At 40.3% G+C, this 26079-nt stretch overlaps 1 protein-coding gene across 3 annotated transcripts in view; it reads left to right on the forward strand.

Annotated features, from left to right (window-relative positions):
• LOC307002104 (interferon-induced GTP-binding protein Mx-like) overlaps window positions 1-25076 on the forward strand; it is a 28074-nt gene extending 2998 nt beyond the window's left edge. The window contains exons 1-12 of one of the 3 annotated variants that reach the window (XM_079619372.1): window positions 726-747; window positions 4534-4759; window positions 5684-5821; window positions 5941-6095; window positions 16840-16978; window positions 17078-17276; window positions 18758-18836; window positions 18975-19097; window positions 19335-19482; window positions 22123-22281; window positions 22500-22786; window positions 23165-25017. In XM_079619372.1, the coding sequence (XP_079475498.1) occupies window positions 742-747; window positions 4534-4759; window positions 5684-5821; window positions 5941-6095; window positions 16840-16978; window positions 17078-17276; window positions 18758-18836; window positions 18975-19097; window positions 19335-19482; window positions 22123-22281; window positions 22500-22786; window positions 23165-23398 (1893 nt within the window). In that variant the 5' untranslated portion in view covers window positions 726-741 and the 3' untranslated portion in view covers window positions 23399-25017. Of the gene's footprint in view, window positions 1-725; window positions 748-4529; window positions 4760-5683; window positions 5822-5940; window positions 6096-16839; window positions 16979-17077; window positions 17277-18757; window positions 18837-18974; window positions 19098-19334; window positions 19483-22122; window positions 22282-22499; window positions 22787-23164 lie in introns of those variants that run through there. The other 2 variants (XM_079619374.1, XM_079619373.1) reach the window with 2 other exon arrangements.
• The last annotated feature ends 1003 nt before the right edge of the window (window positions 25077-26079 follow it).

The following is a 26079-nucleotide window of genomic DNA, read 5'->3' on the forward strand; positions in this document are numbered from 1 at the left end:
AGGTGAATGTTATTATACTGGATTACAGAACTACCGGACGTAAACAGTGGATTATTGCAAGTATGATATGCGAGTAATTACTCCTGAAGTGTAACAAACCCGCATAGACAAGCTTCATAGCTCAGAATCTAACAAGTGTGTGTGTGTGTCAGTGTCACCACTGATGCTTGGTTAACGTTAGCGTTGCCTTAGTGCGAACGATTGTTTTCTCTGCGTTTACTTAGATCTGCAGATCTTGCACCCATCCATTTGTGAACGGCAGATGAGCCTCCATTGTCTTGAAGTTTTTTAATTGATCGGAGGTGTAAGCGCTCACTCCACAGACCAGGTAGGAGAAAATATCAGGGAAACTGAGGCTTGCTAAACTTTCATAATAGTTCATATAGGAATCGATTCCGCCTATATACTCTTTTTTTTTTTTTTTAAGTAGCGTTGTTTGGCTTCATTATTACGTTTGTCAGTATACGGTATAGTATAGCCAACTTTTTTTGTTTGTCACGGTCCATACTCTTTCTCGGTGCCAGTGGAGACCGGCCGGCTACGCTATTACGCTATTACCTTATTCCAAACGTGACCTCTAAAATGGCCGCCGCTACCCACAATGCACCATTCCATAACGTCTACGCCCGAGCTCTATACTGTATACAGTTTCAATGGACGGACAGAAAGCTCTCGGACTAAATCTAAAATATCTTAAACTGTGTTCCGAAGATGAACGGAGGTCTTTGGGCTTAGAACGACATGAGGGTGAGTCATTAATGACATTATTTAAATTTTTGGGTGAACTAACCCTTTAACAATTATTGTTAAATGTGTGCCTGCATAACTTTTATAATTTTATTTTATTTTTTTAACTTTATTGAAAAGAGAGATTTATTTATTAAAAGTTATAATAAGAAAAAAATAAATATTATTTTTAATAAGTTAAATTCTGAATTGTTTATTTATTTAATTATTATTCCAAAGTATTATGTTCTTATGAAAACTTTTATAAGTTTTAATAACTTTTATAAGATTTTTTTTTTTGCTAGCATGAGTTAAAAAAAATCTTTTTTTTAAATGATTTAATGAAAAAAAAAAAAAAAAAAAAAAAAAATATATATATATATATATATATATATATATAAAATATTATAAAAGATACGAATTATGTTTTCAGATTTATTTTGTTTTATATAATTTTTTTTTTTTTTAGTTCGATTTTGTATTTTTATTTAATTACTTAGCCTACTATTAGGCTATTTATTTGGAGCAGGTACAGCTCAGTGTGTGATGCTTTTGCTATTTCAGAGGAAAAAAACACATTTTATTTAAATTAATCATTTTTTGTTTTTTCAGTCCATCATAGAATTATGTTGTGTAGCCTATGGTCTAAACATGCTTTTCAATTAAATCAAATGTTCAAACACTCAAGATTTGTTTTAATTTTTTTAAGCTTTGTTAAATTTATATTTGTAATCATTTGACACAACAAAACAAATGGATAAAGTATAGTTTTAACTTTTAAAAAACTATTCATATTATAGGCTAGTATATTGTATTTTGTTAATAGCACAAAACATAATTTGTATCTTTTATAATATTTGATATATATATATAGCCAGCAGCCATATCACCCTGTAGCCCAAGACTGGTTGCCCACTGAAGCTAAGCGGGGCTGAGCCTGGTTAGTACTTGGATGGGAGACCTCCTGAGAAAAAACCAGGTTGCTGCTGGAAGAGGTGTTAGTGTGGCCAGCAGGGGGCGCTCACCCTGTGGTCTGTGTGGGTCCTAACGCCCCAGTATAGTGATGGGGACACTATACTGACAAAAGAGCGCCGTCCCTCGGATGAGACGTTAAACCGAGGTCCTGACTCTCTGTGGTCATTAAAAATCCCAGGATGTCTTTCGAAAGAGTAGGGGTGTAACCCCGGCATCCTGGCCAAATTTGCCCAGTGGCCTCTGTCCATCATGGCCTCCTAATCATCCTCCTATATATATACTAATTGGCTTCATCACTGTCTCCTCTCCACCAGTAAGCTGGTGTGTGGTGGGCGTTCTGGCGCAATATGGCTGCTGTCGCATCATCCAGGTGGATGCTGCACATTGGTGGTGGTTGAGGAGATTCCCCCCTTCTATGTAAAGCGCTTTGGGTGTCCAGAAAAGCGCTATATAAAATGTAATGAATTATTATATATATATAAAAAATATATTTTTTCCATTAATTCGTTTAAAAAAAATTCTCTAAAATAACGTTGTTTGAAAAGAGCCTTGCTCCGCCCACTTCCGGCATCGGACTGTCAGGCTGGCGCTGTCGTCCTCACACTGCTATGACGTATGGTTCTGCGGTTCTGCATCTCACCCAAGCAGCAACCTCCCTGTCTCTCTCTTGAAACCAACACGGAAGTGAATTAAACGGCAATTCATCGACTGGCCGCTTGAGGCTGGCTGCAGAAGGGAGTCAAATCTGTATCTCCCCCATGTTAAAATGCCCAACTTTACAGCAGAACAAAACCTGTTTACAGCCTGGTTCTCTTTGTGGCTTTGGTCTATACAGCTAATTTCGCCCTTCATAACAACTGTGAGGGGGGTGAATTTTTTTATAACTCACCCGTTTAGTTGATTAATATTTAAAGTTCTGCAAAATTAAGGGTGTGCCCAATTTTGAGTGACAGGTGGATTCCCGATGATGTAAATGCTAGCCGGTTAGCCGTCACTTCACCTCGACAAATTCCAGCTGCTGAAATTGCCATCTCTGCCGTGTTTGTGCTTTTTTTCGGGATTAGGCTATTTCATATAATTTAATACACCCATTACTTCGCCCACGGCTTTGGATTCCATGCTTATGTACCGTCAGATGAAATCTTGCAGGTGTCTGTGTTTCTCCGTCCATGCAATAAATGCACATCCTTGAATGAGCGCGGATTTCTAGCGCATTTACTTGAACTTCATAGGTAATATATCTATGGTTTGACCCATTTGAGATGCGGCCAAAATCAGAATTTAAAATGGACTGAATAATAAAGCTCCCTACGCACTTGACGAGCGATGCCGCGCTGACGGACCATAGACTGTAATAAAGAGTGACTGACATGTATGCACATAATCACGGTCACACACACTCTCAGAGTAATATAACGTTATAAGTTACTGCATAATACATTTTCAACTAGCAGAATAGCTGTACAGAATCACGATACACAGTCTCACTTGTAGCTAATATGTCTTTTAACTATTATAATATTTCAATGGGCAAAAACAGGACCTTTTAATTGCCATTCTGATTTTAATAATCAACTGTCACTTTAGCGCGATGCCCTGTGCAGTCGCAGACTTGGTACTGTGAGTAGCATATAGCATTAGCTCCCAAGCCTGAGCTAACCTGGAGCTAACGCCATAACGTCGCGCTAGGTGGGCGTGGTTTCAGATAGCCAGGCTCCCTTAGCTCCGCCTCTTTGCCCATATTCTGTTATCCGGGAGTGACGAGCGGTGACGCGAGGCCAAGATGGCGACGGCCGGCTCCGCCCACTTTAGGCTTCAAAAATGCTCTTCAGAAACCTACGCGTGACGTCACGGACACTACGTCCATATTTTTTTACAGTCTATGATCTCACCGCACGCGGCATAGAGAGAGAGAGAGAGAGAGAGAGAGAGAGAGAGAGAGAGAGAGAGAGAGAGAGAGAGAGAGAGAGAGAGGCTTGACTGAATGCAGCACGAAACGGCAAATCACCTTGTCACCATGCCAAGTCTAACCAAACTGGCTTGTATTCTAAACTTGTTTCATGAAACAGCCCTCTAAACTGTTGGTGTTTTATAATAACAGAAATATAGCATTTAAAGTAACACTAAGTAGGTTTTCAACCTTCATAATATATAAGACCCTTGTGATGGTACATCGACTTAAAATAAGTTAAATGACACGTCTGCCATAGCCTGACGTGGTCTGTATCGCTTTTACTGGCACTATGTAACTTCGGGTTTCGGGTCGGAACCCGTGCACAAAAAGAACTACAAAATTCGAGTGCTTTACGGCATACGTCACTTCCCCCACCACTTCCTCAAATTCGGACGCTTTTGTCATGGCCGAAGCGGTAAAAAAGATCATGCATCATACTCTACCTTGTCTGTGGCCATTGTTGATTCCAAAGCCGGTGCTGGAGATCAACAGCGAGCATGCGCGTGCGTGTGCGTGTGCGACAGTAGGCTGCGGTAGGCTAAATTATTTACGACAGCGCTAATGGACAATTCCGCTTGCAACCAGTAGGGCGACCGCAGAGGAAAAGATACTTGGTGTTACTTTAAAACACAATCTACTTCGGTGTGTGTCTCACTCAGTGAAGATCCTGATGAATCCTTTGCATTAACCTGTTTTTTAAACTTCTCTATAGACAGAAATCAAAATGTCATCATGGTTTTAATAAGATGGTCAAGTTTTGATATGACTATCTTTATTTTTGTTGACTGTTGAACTTTCTTTGAAGTTCTAAAACTGATAGGTCATATAGTCAATACCACTGATGAGAACTGGCTCTTTTTGTCATATTTTGCAGACAGAGTTCAGACATGTCTCCAAGCAATTCTTCAAAGGGAAAGAGTAATAGTCTGAACCAGCACTATGAAGAGAAGGTCCGCCCATGCATTGACCTAGTGGACTCTCTCAGGTCATTAGGTGTTGAAAAGGACCTGAACCTGCCAGCTATTGCGGTCATAGGTGACCAGAGCTCAGGAAAGAGTTCTGTGTTGGAAGCCCTGTCTGGAGTGGCGCTGCCTAGGGGAACAGGTAATATGAGCACAATATATAGTACATTACACAGCAGACTGGAAATACATCTTTGCTCTTTCCTTATTTATTAGTCTGAATAATGTGTTGTTAAAGGTATAGGGAGTTTTTTTTATTAACACTTTTTGTTATACAGTATGTTATGTTCCCCCAATCATTGCAACCAGTCCGAATGCAATGATACGATGTCCTAACCTTACCTTACCTTACCTAACCCGATCTCACGGCAAATTCGTACGATTTTTGCTAAATCGTACATATTTTACGAGTTGCCCAGTTCGTATGAATCATTACGAATGATCTACCACTGACCACAGCCCTAAACCTACCCATCACTGGGGTTTAGACAAAATGTATGAGTGAGGTCATACGAATTAGCCACCTTTTACTCACTCGTACGAATTGGTCGTGAGATAGTGTTGGTATTTCCATATCTCCGTGCACGAGTCATCAACGCGTTTCGTTTGGCAGAGTTGTGGACAGACAGTCACAGAGCACCAAACAAACAGTAGCCGCCTTTTATAATTAATTCCTGAACCAAAACAACAAGCTTATGCTGAGTTCACACCATTTTATAACCGTAATTACAAGATGGAAACCCATGATGTTCTAGTCGCTGTTCACATCCTCAGACTCTGATTTATGCGTTTCTATGTCAACACTATCAACACTGAAATGAATCTGCAGCCGTCAGGTGGTAAAGTAAGAGTTATGTAAGTTTTTTTATGTTCATTATTATTGTAATGTGCTTTGAGAGATGAAGTACGGTAGTTTAACGCCGTCTCTTGACGCTTTGCAGACTCTGGCTGTACACGTTCATGTTTTTTGGAGGTGGTGTGGCTTTGGGAGAGCACTTGCTTTTGCTAGCCTCTCTGAAATCGCCTACTCTAACTTTAAGCTGAACATCTAGTATATTCAACACAGGTATTGTGACACGCTGTCCTCTGGTATTGAAACTGAAGAAAATTACGAAGGATAACAACTGGCATGGATTGCTGTCATATAAGGATCAAAAAAAGCAACTGAAGAACCCTGCTGAAATAGAGAATGCTGTCTTAAATGGTTTGTATATTGACACATTTAAATGTATTTAGAACTTTAATTCCCTGTGAGTCTTTAGAATAGTTGAATTAACTTTGTTGTCATCTGTAAGATGTTTGTGACATGATATTGTTTTATAGCTCAGACAATATTGGCTGGAGAGGGAGAAGGGATCAGTCAGCAGATGATCACTCTGGAGATCCAGTCCAGTGATGTCCCTGATCTCACTCTCATTGATCTGCCAGGCATTGCTAGAGTTGCCACTGGCAACCAGCCAAAAGACATCGAGAAACAAGTAAGAAACTATTTGTTTATGGAAATGTTTAGAAATGTTTACAGCATTCCAATATTTTGGATAACAGCTCCTTTAAACACAGTTCCTCAGATAAATATGCCATTCTATAAATATGGTTCCTCCGAAGAAATCTAAATGCTTATGTACATATAAATGCTAACAAACAGGAAACATGGTGCAGGTTATTATTGTCACAATGTCTGGGTGATGTCCCCTGGGTAGCCACTAGAGGTCCTCTTCCCCCGCTCAAGCTGCTCGCCCTGCCGGCCCCGCCCAAGCTGTCAGCCCTAGTCACGCCTGCCGAGCCTGAGCTTCACGTCACGCCTGCCGAGCCTGAGCTTCACGTCACGCCTGCCGAGCCTGAGCTTCACGTCACGTCACGCCTGCCGAGCCTGAGCTTCACGTCACGTCACGCCTGCCGAGCCTGATCTTCACGTCACGTCATGCCTGCCGAGCCTGAGCTTCACGTCATGCCTGCCGAGCCTGAGCTTCACGTCACGCCTGCCGAGCCTGAGCTTCACGTCACGCCTGCCGAGCCTGAGCTTCACGTCACGCCTGCCGATCCTGAGCCGGTGTCTGTGACTGTTCCTGAGCCGGTGTCTGTGACTGTTCCTGAGCCGGTGTCTGTGACTGTTCCTGTTCCTGAGCCGGTGTCTGTGACTGTTCCTGAGCCGGTGTCTGTGACTGTTCCTGAGCCGGTGTCTGTGACAGTTCCTGAGCCGGTGTCTGTGACTGTTCCTGAGCCGGTGTCTGTGACTGTTCCTGAGCCGGTGTCTGTGACTGTTCCTGAGCCGGTGTCTGTGACTGTTCCTGAGCCGGTGTCTGTGACTGTTCCTGAGCCGGTGTCTGTGACTGTTCCTGAGCCGGTGTCTGTGACTGTTCCTGAGCCGGTGTCTGTGACTGTTCCTGAGCCGGTGTCTGTGACTGTTCCTGAGCCGGTGTCTGTGACTGTTCCTGAGCCGGTGTCTGTGACTGTTCCTGAGCCGGTGTCTGTGACTGTTCCTGAGCTGGTGTCTGTGACAGTTCCTGCGCCGGTGTCTGTGACTGTTCCTGAGCCGGTGTCTGTGACGGTTCCTGAGCCGGTGTCTGTGACTGTTCCTGAGCCGGTGTCTGTGACTGTTCATGAGCCGGTGTCTGTGACTGTTCATGAGCCGGTGTCTGTTCCGCCGTGGCCGCCCGAGGGAGGGTCTCCGTTCCGCCGTGGCCGCCCGAGGGAGGGTCTCCGCCCTGGCCGCCCGAGGGAGGGTCTCCGCCCTGGCCGCCCGGTCGACTGTCGCCTGCTTCGCTCTGGCCGCCCGATGGACGTCGTCTCTGCCTTGGCTGCCCGATGAGTCGTCTGTTTTGCCCTGGCTGTCGGTTAAGCCGTGAACTCCTGTTTCTGTTCCCTTCCATGGACTTGGCCCCCCATCCCTCCCCCCTGATCCTCCTTTCCACCTCCCTCCTGGACTCTTGTTTTGTTTGTTTTTTGTGGGTCTTGGAGCGTCTGCTAGCCGCTCCGTAGAGGGGAGGTTATGTCACAATGTCTGGGTGATGTCCCCTGGGTAGCCACTAGAGGTCCTCTTCCCCCACAGGTGTCAGTCACTATTGGACTACAATCCCCATCACCCTTGTCGGACTCATTATTCATTATCACACTCAGCTGTTCCCACTCACCTTGTTAGTGTCTGTCTATTTATACCCTGTCTGTTTAATCACTTGTTCTGGAATCCTTGTATGTTGTCACCCGCTTCCCAGAGTCAGTCTTGGTTTGGTTAAGGGTTTATTTCTTGTTTTGGACTGCTTACATGGACCTTGACCTTTTGCCTGTTCCTGGATTTATGATTACAGATTACCCAATAAAACTGCACTTGGACTATCACCCTTTTTGTATGCGTGTCGTGACAATTATAATAAGAATAGAACTAGGTTAAGTTACGGTAATAGGGATTTAACATAATAGTACAATGTGGACTGTGCCATTTATAATGAATGTGTGTGACAGTTTAAACTTTTTTTTTGTGATCGAAGTTTTTATTTGATATAATTCTGATCAAAGAGCTAGAGCAACATTAAAGATGTATGACTGGAAAAACTGGAAGAACTGGAAGAGAGGGCTACTCTCTGAGAAAACAAAGGAAGTTAACACTTGAACTCTCTTGCTATATTACCATCCCCATTCGAGACACGATCACACTTGTTTACACATTATTCCCTTCACCCATCCCTTTACCTGAATTCACCCAAAAAACTATATGGTTTAATATGAACAATTATCATTCAGTACTATACATGTTTGGTATCATTTCACTCTCTATGAAAAGGTTTTAATTATATCTGAGTACCATCAAATGTGAGTGAATGTTTGACTATTTTAACTCTAATGGAAATAATGTCAAAGTCAGTTAGAATAATCAAATGTAACAATTTATTACGTCAGATAAATGGATCATGCCAATTACATAATCAATTCAAAGATAATCAATACAAAATGCCAAATGTTAATTTACAGCAAAGTCCTTTGTCTTATTGAGCAGTGGTCGTTCTTCAACCAGTTTTTCCAGTCTTACAAGAGATATCTTGTTAACTGATGTGGGTGTGCCCCCATGTAAATCAACTTCTGTTCTCAGTAAGTCTGGGATGATGATTAATGCAAATTCCCACTGTGAACTCATGTTGACATTTGACAAGAGGATTCTGCCTTGTTCTGAGTATTTAGGGAGATGCTGAAGAAAGCTTGTGGCGATTTGTAACTCAAATTAGCCCGTGATGCAGAGTGTACTATGCAGGCACTCAGCATCATGTATTTTATAATGTCAGGTTCGCATCTTCTCTCTTTATTCCAGAGCATTTGATGTTTTGTATTTATTATCTTTGAACTGATTATAAAATTGGCATGATACTTTTACCTGACATAATAAATTGTTACATTTGATTTTATTCCGACTGACTCTGAAATTGGTTTCCCAAGTAGATTATACGGATTCGTAGGTTTATGCTGTGTTTTGTGGTACTTTTTTTATTTTATTTTTTACATATCTACTGCAAAATTACTCCACACTATTACCTTGCATGTTACAAATTAAATATTTCTGGAAAAATTACTTAAATGATGAATTAAATGAAATATTACCGGTAGTTGTTTCTGGATATTGATCTAGGTGTTAGAGGCATAATTCTGCCATCTGGTGGTTAAAAACCCTGTAGGAATTAGTTTTAGAAATAAAGTATTTTGACCATGTATAGCCAGCAGAGGGCCACATAGATCCATTAATTTTTCTGGATGTGCCAACTGCTCCTATCACAACTTTTCTGTATATTTTTGTGAAAGTTTAGAATCTATTGTTGTTTGAGGTGTTTTAAAGTGTCTGTTTTTGTTATAATGCCACATAAATTTTATAAAAATAAAAATAAATTCCACAAAAAAATTAAGTCAGATTGTATTGACTATTTATTTCAATAAACCAAATGTAAAAAACAACAACTTTAGAATAAAATTATATAAAAACATATGTAAAATATAGCTGCAAGCACAGACCAATTGCAACGAGCAAATAATGTACGCCATTTTAAGATGATTTTTGGTAAAATGGCAAAAAAAAATCATAAATACAGTCACTAGTAATTTGATTTAATGGTTTATCACTTTTGACCAATAGGTGATGCAGTTACGAAATTGTGTGTCATTTATAATGATGGTATGGCTCACTTTGTGGCGCTTTTCCACTGCATGGTACGGTACAATACTACCGATACTACCGATACTAAAATGTGACGTGAAAACACTGCAGATCACTGATTGGTCAGACAGCATCGTCACTACCAGCCTCATTGTATTTGCGACACGAGACGCCAAACCCGCTAGATTTAAATAGCCAGTAACAGCCACCGTGGTAGCACCTGTTTTTAAACTACTTGCTTGAAAAATTAAAGAAATGGCTGAATCGTGGTCAGTGGACAAAGTGCAGACGTTCCTCTCGTTGGTTGCCGAGGAGCGGATAAACTATAACGATCAGTCTATATCCCACCCACTTTGAAGCGGTACTAACTGCACAGTGGAAAAGCAAACCGAGCTAAAGCGGAGAGAACCGTGCCGAGCCGAGTCGTACCACACAGTGGAAAAGCGAAGCGAGCCGAAACGTACTGAGCCGTACCATGCAAAAGCGCGAATTGTCACCTTACTCACACCACATCAAAGTTTGTTGTCAATATGTCAAGGCATTAGATACAGGGTCAGTAATTTTGGCATCATACCTCAACTTTGTCGCTGCAATATACAAAAACGATTGTCAATCAACACAAAACCCATAGCTTTATGTCTGCACAGTCTGAAGATGATATGATTCGATTTTGGTGAAAAATCGGACAAACGGTCTAGGAGCCAGGACAAAAACCAACAACAACAACAACAACTTTATTCAAATATTCATTTTCTTCTGTGTGGGCCTCTGAGTGAGTTCACGTGTAACAGCGCACCGCTTCTGGGTTGTACGTCAGCCCAGCATCACACGCATCACACATGACCAGCGTCGGCCAATAGTGAGCCTACGTGCTCAATACTTTGTTGAAGCATGCTTTGGCACCAATTACAGCCTCAAGTCTTTTTGAGTATGATGCTGCAAGCTTGGCACACCTATTTTTGGGCAGTTTCTTCCATTCTTTGCAGAACCTTTCAATTAAGCTCCATCAGGTTGGATGGGGAGCATAGGTGCACAGCCATTTTTAGATCTTTCCAGAGATGTTCATATTAGCCGAGTTTCCACTGTCGGGCCAAAAGCGGGCGTGCTAGTGCGTGCCAGGGCCAGTCGCGTTTCCACTGTCACTTCCTGGGCTTCCTCTGGGCCAATGGCCAGGGTTTTCTGGCCTGACGAATACCTTGGGCCAAAGCGGGCCAGCTTGGGCTTGAGGAGTGGTTACGAACAGAGGCGGAGTTTACCTGAGTCTGGAGACGACAGCACCGGATGATTCTATAGCTATACCAGCTAACATCAGCATTAAATACTTTAAAAATCATTTTAGCTCAAAACTCACATTCATGTTTGAATACCTTCTGTTTGTGATCCGATTTGGATTCTGATAAGGCAAAAAATATTTATACGCGATGCAAAGGACTGCACGCTAACTATTACCATAGTAAACATGGTAAATATGACCGCTTGAAGAAATCAGGCAAATCATAAAGGCGATCACAATCATGTTTTTATTTTGTCTGACGTCTCATCTTTATAACGGACTTTCTGATATCCATATTTTAGCTCTGCATAGCCTATCATAAAAAAAGCAACTTTTCGGGAGCGTCCTCTGTTTCTCTGACTGAAAATATAACTGTATTGGGAGAGAGTGCTAAAGCTCCTTAGGTCGTATTTTTGGTGGCATATTTGTAGAAATTACCATTCTTTCTGAATGTGATGTAAATATGTCCTGTAACAAATAAACAGGAACCGACGCGACTAAGTGTGTCCTCTTTCTTTTGTGAAATAACGGTAAACCACTTTATTTATGTGTGACTAATGTGCAATTTTGACACAAATTATACATTATGATCAATGTATCACTTTTTAATGTAAACCTGTGGTAAAACATTGATGCTTGGGTTTTAAATCTTTAAAGCTGCAGTCTGTCGTTTTTCCTCTTTGTCGCCATCTCTGTTCGAAATCTGCAATTGCAGGTATTCGCGGAATTATTAACTGTGCGTGGGTAGTAAATCGGCATGAAACAGCGCGGATGAACACAATGTATTGAGGAGAACCTGTCGCTGCCGCGTCGCTGTGGATATTATTCTGTCATCAGCAAACTCAGAGTATACTTTTTGAAAGTGTCAACATTAGAATTTTCATCGGAAAATGTCATCTGAACAAGTAAGTAACATTCACTTTTGTTCTGACCAAATTCGGGGGGTGGGGAGAAGCATTGCAGTAGGCTATATCATGCTGATTAAATCTAACGATTGCTTATATCACGTCAAAACGTGAAAAATATATTTTTTCTGTAGCCACTCTGAAGTCCGAAGTCTTTGGGTTTTACAACTGGTGAATCTCCAGTTGTCACTGGTGATTGTCGCTTTAAACTTTCGGGATCCGCCATACCAAGTGCTAAGCTAAATCTCCACCATCATCCACACACGCTAGCCGGGGACTCCTTCTCTATGTGTACAGAAGTGACGTAATGACGCAAAGACATGCTCGAAATTCCCGCGGAAATCCACCAGTACCACTGGAATTAAAATCATTATTACAAGCTTACCGTTTTGAATCGAGGTAAGGCAAGCAGATCGTTTTGAACACTGGCTGGTTACGTTTTTTTTCAAAAATGTCTTTTTTGATATTTTTAAACCCAAAAAAGTGCCGGACTGCAGCTTTAAAGGATTAGTTCACTTTTAAAGTGAAAATTCTGTCATCATATACTCACCCTTAAGTTGTTTCAAACCTGTATGAATTTCTTTCCTCTGCTGAACACAAAGGAAGATATTAAGAAGAATGTCAGTAACCAGACAGTTTTTGGTTCCCAATGACTGCCATAGTAGGAAAAAAATATACTATGGCAGTCATTGGGAACCAAAAACTGTCTGGTTACCGACATTCTTCTAAATATCTTCCTTTGTGTTCAGCAGAGGAAAGAAATTCATACAGGTTAGAAACAACTTAAGGGTGAGTATATGATGACAGAATTTTCATTTTAAAAGTGAACTAATCCTTTAAGTAAATCGCTTTTATCATGTTTTGCGATCTCGCTGTTTCCAGTGATTTCTTTCTGATTAGTTTTCTAATAAAACTTCCATTTGTTGTTGAAATGATGGGTTTGTGTGACATTGTTCCAGAGAGGCGTGTTTTAGTGAAGCGATGTGGAGCTTCTGGCCCAACAGTGGAAACGCAGCATGGTTTTGGGCTCGGTGCTACAGGCCCATGGCTTTTAGACCGTCACGGCCCGTTTAAAGCCCTGGCTCGCACTGGCCTGACAGTGGAAACACGGCTAATCGGGTTCAAGTCTGGGCTCTGGCAGGGCCACTCAAGGATATTCACAGAGTTGTCCTGTATCAACTCCTTTGTTATCTTGGCTGTGTGCTTAGGGTCGTTGTCCTGTTGGAAGATGAACTGTCGCCCCAGCCTGAGGTCCAGAGCACTCTGGATCAGGTTTTCATTAAGGATGTCTCTGTACATTGCTGCATTCATCTTTTCCTCGATCCTGACTAGTCTCCCAGTTCCTGCCGCTGAAAAACATCCCTACAGCATGATGCTGCCACCACCATGCTTCTATAGGGATGGTAATGTCCAGGTGATAAGCAGTGCCTGGTTTCCTCCAGACATGACGCTTACCATTCAGGCCAAAGAGTTCAATCTTTGTTTCATCAGACCAGAGGATTTAGTTTATCATGGTCTGAGAGTCCTTCAGGTGCCTTTTGGCTGTATCCAGGTGGGCTGTCATGTGCCTTTTACTGAGGAGTGACTTCCATCTGGTCCCTCTACAATACAGGCCTGATTGGTGGAGTGCTGCAGAGATGGTTGTTCTTCTGGAAGGTTCTCCTCTCTCCACAGAGAAACGCTGGAGCTCTGTCAGAGTTTCCATCGGGTTCTTGGTCACCTCACTAAGGCCCTTCTCCCCCGATCGCTCAGTTTGGCCGGGCGACCAGCTCTATGAAGAGTCCTGGTGGTACCAAAGTTCTTTTGGGTGCCATTTACGGATGATGGAGGCCACTGTGCTCATTGGAAGTGATGGCAATTTCAAAACACTGCTTCATGAAGCTTCGAAGCCTTTACGAATCTTTTGTTCCGAATCAATGGTTCGGAGCGTGTATCAAACAGCCAGAGTCACGCAATTTCAGTAAACCAGGCTTCATTACGTCATAACAGTTTCTAAACACTTCAAAATGTCGATGGATCACCACTGGGGGCGATAATCTCAACCCATGAATCATGAGGAGTCACTGAGAACCAATGAACAAGTGTCTGTGGGTTTTACCTGATCTCTGATCAGTTGTATACATTTGTACATTAGTATAAATAAAATGAATAATGGTAGGTAGTCTTATTGGCCTGTTTAGCTGAGCCATTCATAGAAAAAACAAAACAAACCCTGACAATTGATAAGATAACATATACACTTGATAATCTTATAAGATGATTAGATAATTCCAATTGAAAGATTTTACTTTCAATATTTTTTTTGCAACAGATTTGTACAAATGTGTTTTTGTGCATGTTTGGCCCGGGTTTTTGTTGCATTTACACTATTTTAACCACTAGGGGTCACCGTGGAGACAGGTGTCGGATTGTTTCGAAGCCTCAACACAATAGACCTTTCACACAATAACCGGAAATACGGAATCGTTGTGGAAGCGGAGTTCCTGTCAAGCTTCAACACATCAGAAAAATATACCCAGGCAAGAGAAATTTTGTAACAGTTTACACAACTTCGCTAACGGATTTTGTCAAATACTTAATTTGCCGACGTTACAAGACTCGTGGAGGAAAATCAATAAAGGGTACACATTTTTCCACGATTCATTTATGACTTGAAACTTGAAATGTATGTAATGACACGACAGACATGGCTGCTTTTAAGAACAACCAGAACAGCTCAGTACGTTACAATAACTCTTGGTCGTAGCTTGCGCCATTTGTTTGCCCGTTGCCCTGACCGGTGAGGAAGTAGATTACCACAACGATTGTGTATTTCCGGTCACAAATACGGAAGTATTTGCAGTCGGAAAAAGGTTGGAGAGTTCCTGCCTCAAGTGGAGGAGTTTAAATATCTTGGGGTCTTGTTCACGAGTGAGGGAAGGATGGAACGGGAGATTGACAGACGGATCGGTGCAGCTGCTGCAGTAATGCGGTCGATGTACCGGTCTGTCGTGGTGAAGAAAGAGCTGAGTCGCAAGGCGAAGCTATCGATTTACCGGTCAATCTACGTTCCTACTCTCACATAATGGTCATGAGCTTTGGGTCATGACCGAAAGAACAAGATCCCGGATACAGGCGACCAAAATGAGCTTTCTCCGCAGAGTGGCTGGGCGATCCCTTAGAGATAGGGTGCCACTCGGGAGGAGCTCAGAGTAGATCCGCTGCTCCTCCACATCGAGAGGCGTCAGCTGAGGTGGCTCGGGCATCTGTTCCAGATGCCTCTTGGACGCCTTCCTGGGAAGGTGTTCCGGGCGCGTCCCACCGGGAGGAGACCCCGGGGAAGACCTAGGACTATGTCTCCCGGCTGGCCTGGGAACACCTTCCCGGGAAGGCGTCCAGGAGGCATCCGGAACAGATGCCCTAGCCACCTCAGCTGACCCCTCTCGATGTGTGTCCCCCCGGAAGAGCTGGAGGAAGTGTCTAGGGAGAGGGAAGTCTGGGCATATCTGCTTAGACTGCTGCCCCCGCGACCCGGCCCCGGATAAGCAGAAGAAAATGGATGGATGGATGGAATACGGAAGTTGTGTGAAAGGTCTATACGGCACATTTGCTTCAACTGTTTCAGTGTTTCACGAAGCCTCGATCTGCCCACCCCTACTCATTGGGACCTTCAATGCTGCAGAAATGTTCTTGTACCCTTCCCGAGATCTGTGCCTCGATACAATCCTGTCTTGGCGGTCTATAGACAATTCCTTGGACTTCATGGCTTGGTTTGTGCTCTGACATGCACTGTTAACTGTGGGACCTTATAGACAGGTGTGTGCCTTTCCAAATAATGTCAAATCAACTGAATTTACCACAGGTGGACTCCAATCAAGTTGTAGAAACATCTCAAGGATGATCAGTGGAAACAGGATTTTTTTTTTTCTTCCTGGAGGTTGAGCTGGAGGAGCTGAACACGCAGCGCCAGCTGAAGCTTGGGCTCTAATCCTCTGGGATGTTAAAAGTTAAATTATTTTTCACGACCCAATGTGATCACACCTCAGTCCAGAAGATGGCAGTAATGCACAAAGATTGCAAGCTGCCAAATAAAATTCACTGAAGAAGAAGAAGAAGAAGAAACAGGATGCACCTGAGCTCAATTTTGAGTGCCATGGCAAAGGTTGTGAATACTTATGTACATGTGATCCCCCCCAACCCCCCCGTCCCCCCCCCCCCCCCCGTTTTTTATTTTTAATAAATTTGCAAAGATTTTAAACAAACTTCTTTCATGGTGTCATTATGGGGTATTGTTTGTAGAATTTGAGGAAAATTATGAATTTAATCCATCTTGGAATAAGGCTGTAACATAACAAAATGTGAAAAAAAGTGAAGCGCTGTGAATACTTTCCGGATGCACTATAGATTTCTCCTTGCGTAACAGAGGTTCGAGTTGCATTTCTTGATGCAGCAATTGTCCAAAGTACTCCTGAGCCCATGTGGCTATATTTAACAGAGTAGCATGCATGATGGAGGTTTAACACAAGGTACCTGCCATGTATGAGATTCCCTGAATCTTTTCAGAATATTATGTATGGTAGATGGTGAAATACCTAAAATTTTACAATCTTGCATTGAGAAATTTAAATTTTATTTTTGTTTGACATTTCTCTCTTGCTGGAATGAACAAATCACATATTCTTGATTTTATTGCATTTTACAAAATGTCCCAACTTTTCTTGATTTGGGCTTAGTCAAAAAGTATCATGCCATTGAGATGAAGGGAACAATGACACATCAAAAGGGTCTGAACGGGCCACAAACACCATATAAGTTAACAAATCTTCAGTTTAAAAAAAAATCTGTCAAACCTTGAGTATCAGAAAACAGTATTCTAAATACACTGATTCCGTATTCAGTATGCATTCAGTAATATTGGTTTTCTTTAACAGATAAAAGATCTAATTGAAAAGTTCATTAAAAGACAAGAAACCATCAGCTTGGTTGTGGTGCCTGCAAACATTGACATCGCCACCACTGAGGCACTGCAGATGGCATCCAAAGTAGATCCAACCGGACAAAGGACCCTGGGTACAAATAGGCTACTCACTGAATATGTGAAGTATTGTATGTATATCTTGCTTTGTGAAATAATAAAAATAATACATATCTTTATCTTTGTATTTTCAGGTATTCTGACTAAACCGGATTTAGTGGACAAAGGCATGGAGCAGTTGGTGGTCAGAACAGTCAATAATCAAGTGATACCACTGATGAAGGGCTACATGATAGTAAAGTGCCGAGGCCAGCAAGACATCAATGAGAAGCTTGGTCTGGTCAAAGCGCTGGAAAAAGAAAGACTTTTTTTTGATGAAAATGCTCATTTCAGGCAAGTATTTGCAGTTCTCTTAGAATATGTAGCACAAACCATATATGTAAGAAACTGTAGACTGAAAAAAATAAAGCCAAGATGTTTGTGAGAGATGTATGAGCAATGCTGTATAACAGCACAGCTGTGATTCTGCGGGAAGGCAATCACAGCGTGCTGATATACAGCCATATCACATGGCTACAAGTGTGATATTGCATTTATACAACAGTTCAACGGCACACGTGAGTAAATAAATAAGAAACAACAACGGAGTGTCTTTAAAAACCCTCTTTTGGGTAGAACTACTTCCTTCCGCCATGGATTCAAATCTCAAGTTGACAGTTTAACAGTTGAGCCCAAGCCTCTGTTAATATTTCTAAAACTTTAGAACTAGCAACGAAGGAACGTTGAGTCGCTTCATTGAAGCATGTTGTATTTTGGAGTAGAGTATCATGGTATTATGAGAGAGAGATCTGCTAAATGTGTACAACCTGCATCTGATATATAGCATTAACTTCCTGGAGCTCGCATCTGCGAAATCATCTCGACACATTGTAAAATAGGCACTATGATTATATATTAGTGGCATATTGAGGGCTAAATAACTACATTCTCACATAAAAACTCTTAAAACTATATTTCGTGACACAACAGTACTATTTAAAAAATAAATATACTGTATATTAAATGGTGGATTTGCTCGACCGCCATGACAGTCGCCGCGAGCGGAGTGATACAAACGATCGAACAGAGTGCTGTTATACTGATAAATATTTTAGGGTATTTTTTCATGTAAGCAATAAGGTACGAGAGGCTGTTCTGTATCTTGAAGAAGTAGCGGATTGCCTGCAAAACCTTCAGCCGTGACCTATTCACGATACAGCACTAGCCTCGAGTACCTTATTGCTTTTATAAAATGGTTACCACAATACAAACATTAAAGACAAAAAATATGCATCAATGCAACTTTCATGAAGTAAATAAAAGCATTCCTTCCACTCGAAAAAATAGTCCCTGACCATGAACAGCAAAATAAGTTAGGCTACATTATTTCGCCGTTAGATGGCAGCAAAGATTGTCTTTATGAGTGATTGAGTCAGTCTGTAGGGAAGAGTTTTAAATTGAGGACTTAATTGAGAGTTTTTAATTAAGGACTTAAACTTGTTGTGAACACGGAGAAGCAAGACTGACAAAGCCGTGTTTTGGTTTGAATAAAATGTTAAAAAGGCACAGCTATGACCAATCATAATCAAGGACTGGAACTAACCGTTTTATAAGCAACAATAACACACTCTTGTTGAGGTGCATCCTTAGAGTTGGACTTTTGTTTTGCAGTTTACAGTGTTTAGGGCACTTCACACACATTTCAGTACAGTCTGTGTCAGGTATTAGGGACATTTGTGTGGCATTTTAAAAATGGTCCTTTTCTTGTTTTTATTTACAAATTCTCCAGTTGTCCTCAAATCGTTTGTTACTATTGAAATAATTTTCCCCTTCAGGTCTCTTCTTGAGGAAGGAAAAGCTACAGTACCCCTTCTTGCAGAAAGACTTACAAAAGAATTGGTTGAACACATTAATGTGCGTAAGAAAAGTTACATGACATACAGCAGAAAAAAGTTTGCCTTAAAAAAACAAAAGACTGAAGTAAAGTCAGAATTGGGTCAGATTTTTTTGTATTCTAATGTCTCCATTTCCATCTTATTTCTTCACTTTTAGAAAACGCTGCCACAGTTGCAGAAACAACTTGAGATGAAATTAGAGAAGACGACTGAGGATCTGAGAGCACTGGGAGATGGAGTTCCTACTGATGAACACGAGAAGAGCAATTTTCTGATTACAGTAAAAAAAAAACACTACTGGACATATCGTGAACTCCACAGAACATACTAAACATTATTATTTCCGTTAATGTACACTCACTGGCACCATCCAGCTAGACTGAGTTTTCTATGAATTTTCATAATATTTGTCCTAAATTATTGTTAATAACCTAACCTAAAGCTGGAAGTAGCCTATCAATTGTAGGCTATATGTTACACCTGTTTTTACTTGGATTTTTTATTTTGTGCTCTTCAGAAAATTCGCCAGTGCAATGATGCCATAGAAGGAGTAAAGAGGGCAGAAGAAGATCTAAAAGACTCTGACTCAGACATGAGGGTCTTCACCAAACTCAGGCAGGAATTTGGAAAATGGAGAACATTCCTGAATGCCAAATCCATTAGGAGTGAGTTTATAATAGAATTGTTGCATTAGCATTATAGCATTAACTCTTATTTAAAATTATCCTGCATCCAGATGAAGCAAATCTTATGGGATGCAACCACAAGTCAACTAATAGTCGAATCGTGTGGGGCGGGGGCGGTGCTTTAACATTTTAGAGCTGCGATGTACAGAACATCACACAAAGATATAGAAGAAAATGTAAAAACATTTCGGATCAATAAAACTAAGAAACAACAAATAACTGCAGAAATGGCCACACCGCAGACAGGATTTGCATTTCACATGTCCGCAAATTAAATTGGCTAAATTGCCTGTGCGAGCACGCTAAGTACAGTGCAACGAATGCACCGAATGCACCGAAAAATAATCAACAATTATTTTACAGAATTAAATTGGAACAAAATTTAGGCCTACCTTTCTAATAAATACATTTACAAAAAGAAATTAAGTCAGAATCAAGTCACAAGATGCAGAACAAATGTGTGCAAATGCCTAAAGTGCAGGGGAACTTTCAAAACACAAGTCTCAAACATAAATTAGATAACCCTGAGTGATCGATAAATCAAATTAAAATAAATAAATTATTAAAATAACGAAAATAGGCCTATAGTCAGAATTGTCAATGTTGTCTTTTTAACTGCAGAGACCAAAAAAAAAAAAAAAAAAAACGCTAACTGGAGTGGCAGTCTTTTTAGCTTAACATGTTCACTGCATCCAAAAATCAAATCCTGTCTTTCACTCTGTCTGTGTCCGTTTGAGTCTTTTCAAATTGTCTGCTATATTCAAACACTTAACGTGAAAAACGCTTGTTATATTAAAAAGATACAATTCTGGACACACCTTATTAATAAAGTATAGTAGCCTACTATATTTTATTAATAAGGTGTGTCCAGAATTGTATCTTTTTAATAAGATATATTAAAATAATATATCATAAGATAAGAAGAAAAGTAACGCGGGACGAAAGTAACAAAGCGATTTACTCAGAGCCCTGACACATTTCACGTCAGTTCAGTAGGGAACCCTTGACGGAGCTGCCAAATATCACGTGATTTCGTCGTTTCCCGCGGTTAGGTCCGGAAAGCAGTCGAGTAGGCTACCATAAGCAAATTACTAAGCGTACTTTTTTTCTAATTACAAGTTGTTTTTCATTTCATGTGTCACACAGTAATGATCAATCTACTGGTTATTTAGTGCTGTAACACATCCTAAAGTTTGCCTGGTCAGAGTTTTTTAGTAGGCTAGCCTTCAGCACTCAACAGACAGCGAATGAAGCAAGTACTTGTTGTATGTTACTGTTTTTTCCTTTTTTGGAAACGCACAGAGAACATATTTTTTTCTAAGGGCCCTCGCACTATTGGGGGCCCCAGAGATCGATCTTATTAATGGAATGGGTGTGGTAGGTGGCCCAACCTCGTATTCTTTCATAGGGCCCAAAATTGCTGGCGGCGCCCCTGCGCACACCCGTTTAGTTTTTCCTCTGACTTGTCTGCTATTTAGTCTTATTCGTTTGCTCCTCTGGATTTGTTGATGTTTCCTGGACTGATTCCGGTTACCGACCTTTATCGCCCGGCTTTTGACTATACGCTCCCCGGTCTGCCATGTACAGAATCCGTTTTGCTCATTAAATGTTCTGATCTGCCTTTGCTTTTTATGTTTTATTTATTATACTTAAAATATTTTTTTTTCTTTTTTCACAAATGGAAGTGCAATTTGATTAGCCTACCATATGCAGTTTTAATAAAGTTGAATTAGCTAACCCTATGTCATTTTTACTCTTCAAAGTATACACTTAGGTGTTTATTATACATAATTAATTTACTGTTAGGCCCATAAATAATAATAATAATAATTTAAAAAGTATATAATCTACCATCTGACTAATCAAAAATTAACCACAAAACATGACATGGGGGATATCTAGGTTATATCTAGCATAAAAAAAAAATGAATTGTCTGAACGTCATCTCGCAGTTGCTGAATGTAAACAATGCAACAACGTTGCTACAGCCCTGGTGCGTCTTAGCTACAATTCTACATTGTTACAATGTTGCGAGCACGTAGAGAGCGACGTTGCCTTAGTAGAAATGCAACATGCCACAGACGTTGCCACAACGTAAATGTGTTTGCTGGGCTGACATTTAAACCCGATTTACTTTTATAGCCTATAGGCCTAGTATTGAAAAGTGGGATGCAACATCATGAGTTTGTGATATCGAATTCGAAGACATGATAATCGAAATCGAATTGAATCGTGAGTCCAGTGATGATTCCCACCCCTGACAAACATGCAAACCGCTTAACTATTGGGATCAATGAAGGTAACTGTTAGATTCTTATCTCGCTGCATCATCAAGGGGCATTAATGTAACATTTTTGTCACCCAAAAGTATACCAAATATGTTAGAGATTTAAACATTCATGACCAGACATACAGTATATTTGAAACGGAGCCTAATATCGTCAGCATAAAGATAGATTTATGTGAGGTATTTACTTGAGCCAATGGCTCCACTGACAAAGTACGTTTTTTTTTTATATTCTTTGTATGCAACCATACTAGAACCGGATTTAACTCATGTTGCAGCGAAGTTCAATAGGCCAATGGTTGTAACTATTTTGTTCTGTCTTCTCTCTCTAGTGGAGGAAACCCTCAGAGATGAGGTAGAAGAGTATAATAGGACTTGTAGAGGAAAGGAGCTTCCTGGATTTTTGAACTACAGAACTTTCGAGAACATTGTCAAGAAACACATTGAGGAGCTGGAGGAACCTGCTTTAAAGCTGCTCAAAAAGGTCACAGGTGAATGGCACCATACTGTAATAGTTGATGGTTTACTGTGCCCTACATTTTAATTGTTCCCCTTAAATTTTATGTGATTTGTTACTACTGTACAAGCAACAAAGTTCTTTCAAAAAAGATTGAGAGAATCATACAAATGCATAAAATCAGTGGCAATTATGCATACATGATCTTACCTCTGATAAACTCCTCTGCTTTCTCATCTCTTTTATTTACAGACATTGTTCACTCCTGTGTGGACCGTATTGTTAACTCTCATTTTAACGCCTTCTCTCACCTGTTGAGGGCTGCTAAAGATCCAATTGAAGATTTATTCGATGAGCAGTTTCAGAAAGCTGTGGAGAAAATACATTATCAGTTTAAGATTGAGAAGATTGTCTACTGCCAAGACAGTCTCTATAGTGACCAGCTAAGCAATGCAAAACAAAAATCCTCACCTGCAATAAATTGGGTTGCCAGTGCAGATGTGCGCGAGATGACACACCATCTCACCTCCTATTTCAAGGTTTGTATACCTAATAAGTAAGTAATCTTTGTTCTTTAAAAGGGTGAAGTGTGTAGTACCACTAGAGGCACCTAACATAACTGCAAAATATAATGATTGTTTCCAAATTCTGAATAACCACTCATTCCTCTGCAAACTAGTCAATTTCCTTCTAAACAGCTACCACAGCTTGCAGTGTTTACATTTAACTGATCCTTTAAATAAATGTGGGATAGAAGATTTTTTTTTTACAGAAAAATAAACATCTTAAAAATGATTTTAGTTATCCTTTTACATAATTAATGGTGTGTGGCAAAATCTTGTGACAAATATTGTTTTGTGCAAGTTATATTTTGTGTTTGAATTTAATTTCAATGTATACTTTGTATGTATTTGTAGATTACTTCTGACCGTCTGGCTAATCAAGTTCCACTGATAGTCCAGTACCACCTGCTGGACCTGTACATCTCTAAGCTTCAGAATGCAATGCTTGCCATAATTGGAAGGAACAATCCAGAAATGCTGCTCCGAGAAGATTCCACTGTTGCTCGTAAAAGGAAAGAACTGAAAGAGCGACTGGAGCGCCTGAAGACTGCAGGCAAAATCCTGTCCAAATTTGTGCATTCTACATAATTATGGGTAGCACTGTCACCTCACAGCAAGAAGCTTCTTGGTTCAAATCCAGGATGAACCATGCAGGAGGCTTTTCTCTGTAGTTTGCACATTCTCCCTCAGGTCAGGCCAATCGTGTGTGTGTGAGTGTGCGTCTGTTCTGTGTCTGTAATGGACTGGCCATCTTGATCTGCTGTTTCTATACCTTCGGCCTTAGGACAAGTGATTTGGAAAATGGATAGATGCTAATTAAAATGTTGGTGGAAAATAAAAAGCAAAAAATTAAATAAATGTCGGTGGAAAATCCCTATTATAGTGGATAGTTACATCAATCATTTACATGACAAACCTAACCCTAACCCTTGCTCCTATAGCGTTTCCTGACTGTTCCTTTATTTTAAAGTTGGCGTGAATTAATTGAAAGAATTTTCGTAATTTTCTTATTGTATGTTTCTGGTCTTATTTTGAATTATTCGTACTGTTTGTGAATATTTTGTTTTTGTTTTGTTGGGAAAAAAAATTTACCTTGTCATTTTTAATTAAAATATCAGAATTTTCACATGAATCTGGTGTTGCATGAATAACGTGAATAATTTTTCATAATTTACTGCGATCGTGATGCTGTTCTATGATGATTGGAAATTAAAGACACCTTTGTCCCTACAGGAAAGATCTAATTTGTTTGATTTAAATTGAAATTTCCTTTGATAATTGTGGTGTGCGGTAAGCTCACTACTAGTGACTGCTGTGACTACTAGGGTGCCTGGGTGGTGGCATACTATACCTCTATGTACTGTACAGAGAGAAGAGGAGCTGCCGAGCCGTGCAATGCATTAACTTCTGTATGTTGATATCTAACAGTGCTTTATGTTTCTAATTATCACGAACATTCGAATATTGAGAATTTAATAAATCGCAAGCAATAAAAATAACTAGCCAAGTTAGCTGATTACCTTTTAAGGGTTGTTGTTGTTTCAAACATGAATTGATTTCTTCTGCTGAACACAAAGATATTTTGAAGAATGTCAGTAACCAAACAGTTAACTGGTCCCATTGACTTCCATAGTATATATTTTTTTCCTACTATGGAATTAAATGGGACCAGTTAACTGTTTGGTTACTGACATTCTTCAAAATATCTTCCTTTGTGTTCAGCAGAAGAAAGAAATTCATACAGGTTTGAAACAACTTGAGGGTATGAGTATATGACGACAGGATTTTCATTTTAAAGTGAACTATTTAAAAGCCCTAGTGAAAAAATTATACTTCATTGTATTTGAAATTTATTCCTTTTTTTCAATAGTAAACTTTTTACTTTAAATATATTAAAAGTATATAAGCATCATGATTTTACCTATTTTCACAATACAACTTTTAGAAAAAAATATACTTGAAGTGAAAAGTCACTTGGACATAAATTGCTTTCAGAAAGTAGTAAAACATAAATGTAATGTTAGCCAAGTAATATTTGTTTATTAATGTGCATTTGTTGTTATTGAAGACAAGGTGTGCAGTTTGTAGTATTTGGAATAAGCCAAAGCCAAAGTATTTGGAATAAGCTCTGCTAGTCAACATATAGGCCTACTTTTTTATTTATTTAAATATAATACACTTATGGTATATTTCTTGTATGTTTCGAAGACACTTATAATACATTTTGAATGTACTTGTAATACAAATAAAGTGCACTTTAAAGGTCCCGTTCTTCGTGATTCAATTTTTTAAACTTTAGCTAGTGTGTGTGTGTAATGTTGCTGTTAGAGCATAAATAATACCTGTAAAATGATAAAGCTCAAAGTTCAATGCCAAGCGAGATAATTGATTTAACAGAAGTCCCCTTTCAAAGCCTACAGCGAACGGCCGTTTTGGACTACATCCCTCGTCTACATCCTGCTTTAATGACGTCACTAGAACAGATTTTAGACTAACCTCCGCACAGAGGAATACACACAAAAAGGGCGCGTGGTCTTGTTGCGCTCCTACAGAGAAGAGGAAGAGTTGCGTTTGTAGAGTGTTTGTCGCCATGTCGTCGAGACGCTGTTATTTTCATAACGGAGTCAAATCACCTTACAATTCACTGAGCGCATGCATCTCCACTATGGTATAACCATAGATATTATATAGAGACTAGATGCCCTATTGGCCGCTGGGCACCGAGAAATACGGCCGCCATCTTAAACCGGTCGTACTCCTAGTTTCGTTGCTTAGCAGCAGTTAGATTCCAGAGCACTGTGGAGCATTTTCCTGTTCTAATCGGCGGACCAGCGCAAATAGGGCCCGGGATTACTTTTCACAAGTAATTTTTAACATTACCGTACTTTTGGTTGTATTTTGTGAATAGAATATTACCAGATAATTGAGAAGGAGCAAGGATCTTTGATATTACTGTACTGAAATCGTAGCCAGCTAACGTTAGCTAGGCTATGTTTACTGCATCACTCGGCATGGAGAGGGGGAGTAAAGTAATAATTACAAGAGCTTCTCGGTTATCAGATATAGGGGTGTGCCGGTTTCAGAATTGGTGATGACGGTTATGATGTGAGTCAAATGTGACGGTTCGTAAGTGCCCACTAGAGGGAGTTGTTGTATTATGTGGAGAATGGCTGCGTGACCACTTTTTTCTTTAAATCAAATCCACTTGGAAGGCAACCCGCTGCAACCTTAAAGGGGTGGTAAAGTATGATTTAACTTTTCTAACTTTA

This window comes from Phoxinus phoxinus (assembly GCF_949152265.1).
Source record: "Phoxinus phoxinus genome assembly, chromosome: 7".
Lineage (NCBI taxonomy): Eukaryota > Metazoa > Chordata > Actinopteri > Cypriniformes > Leuciscidae > Phoxinus > Phoxinus phoxinus.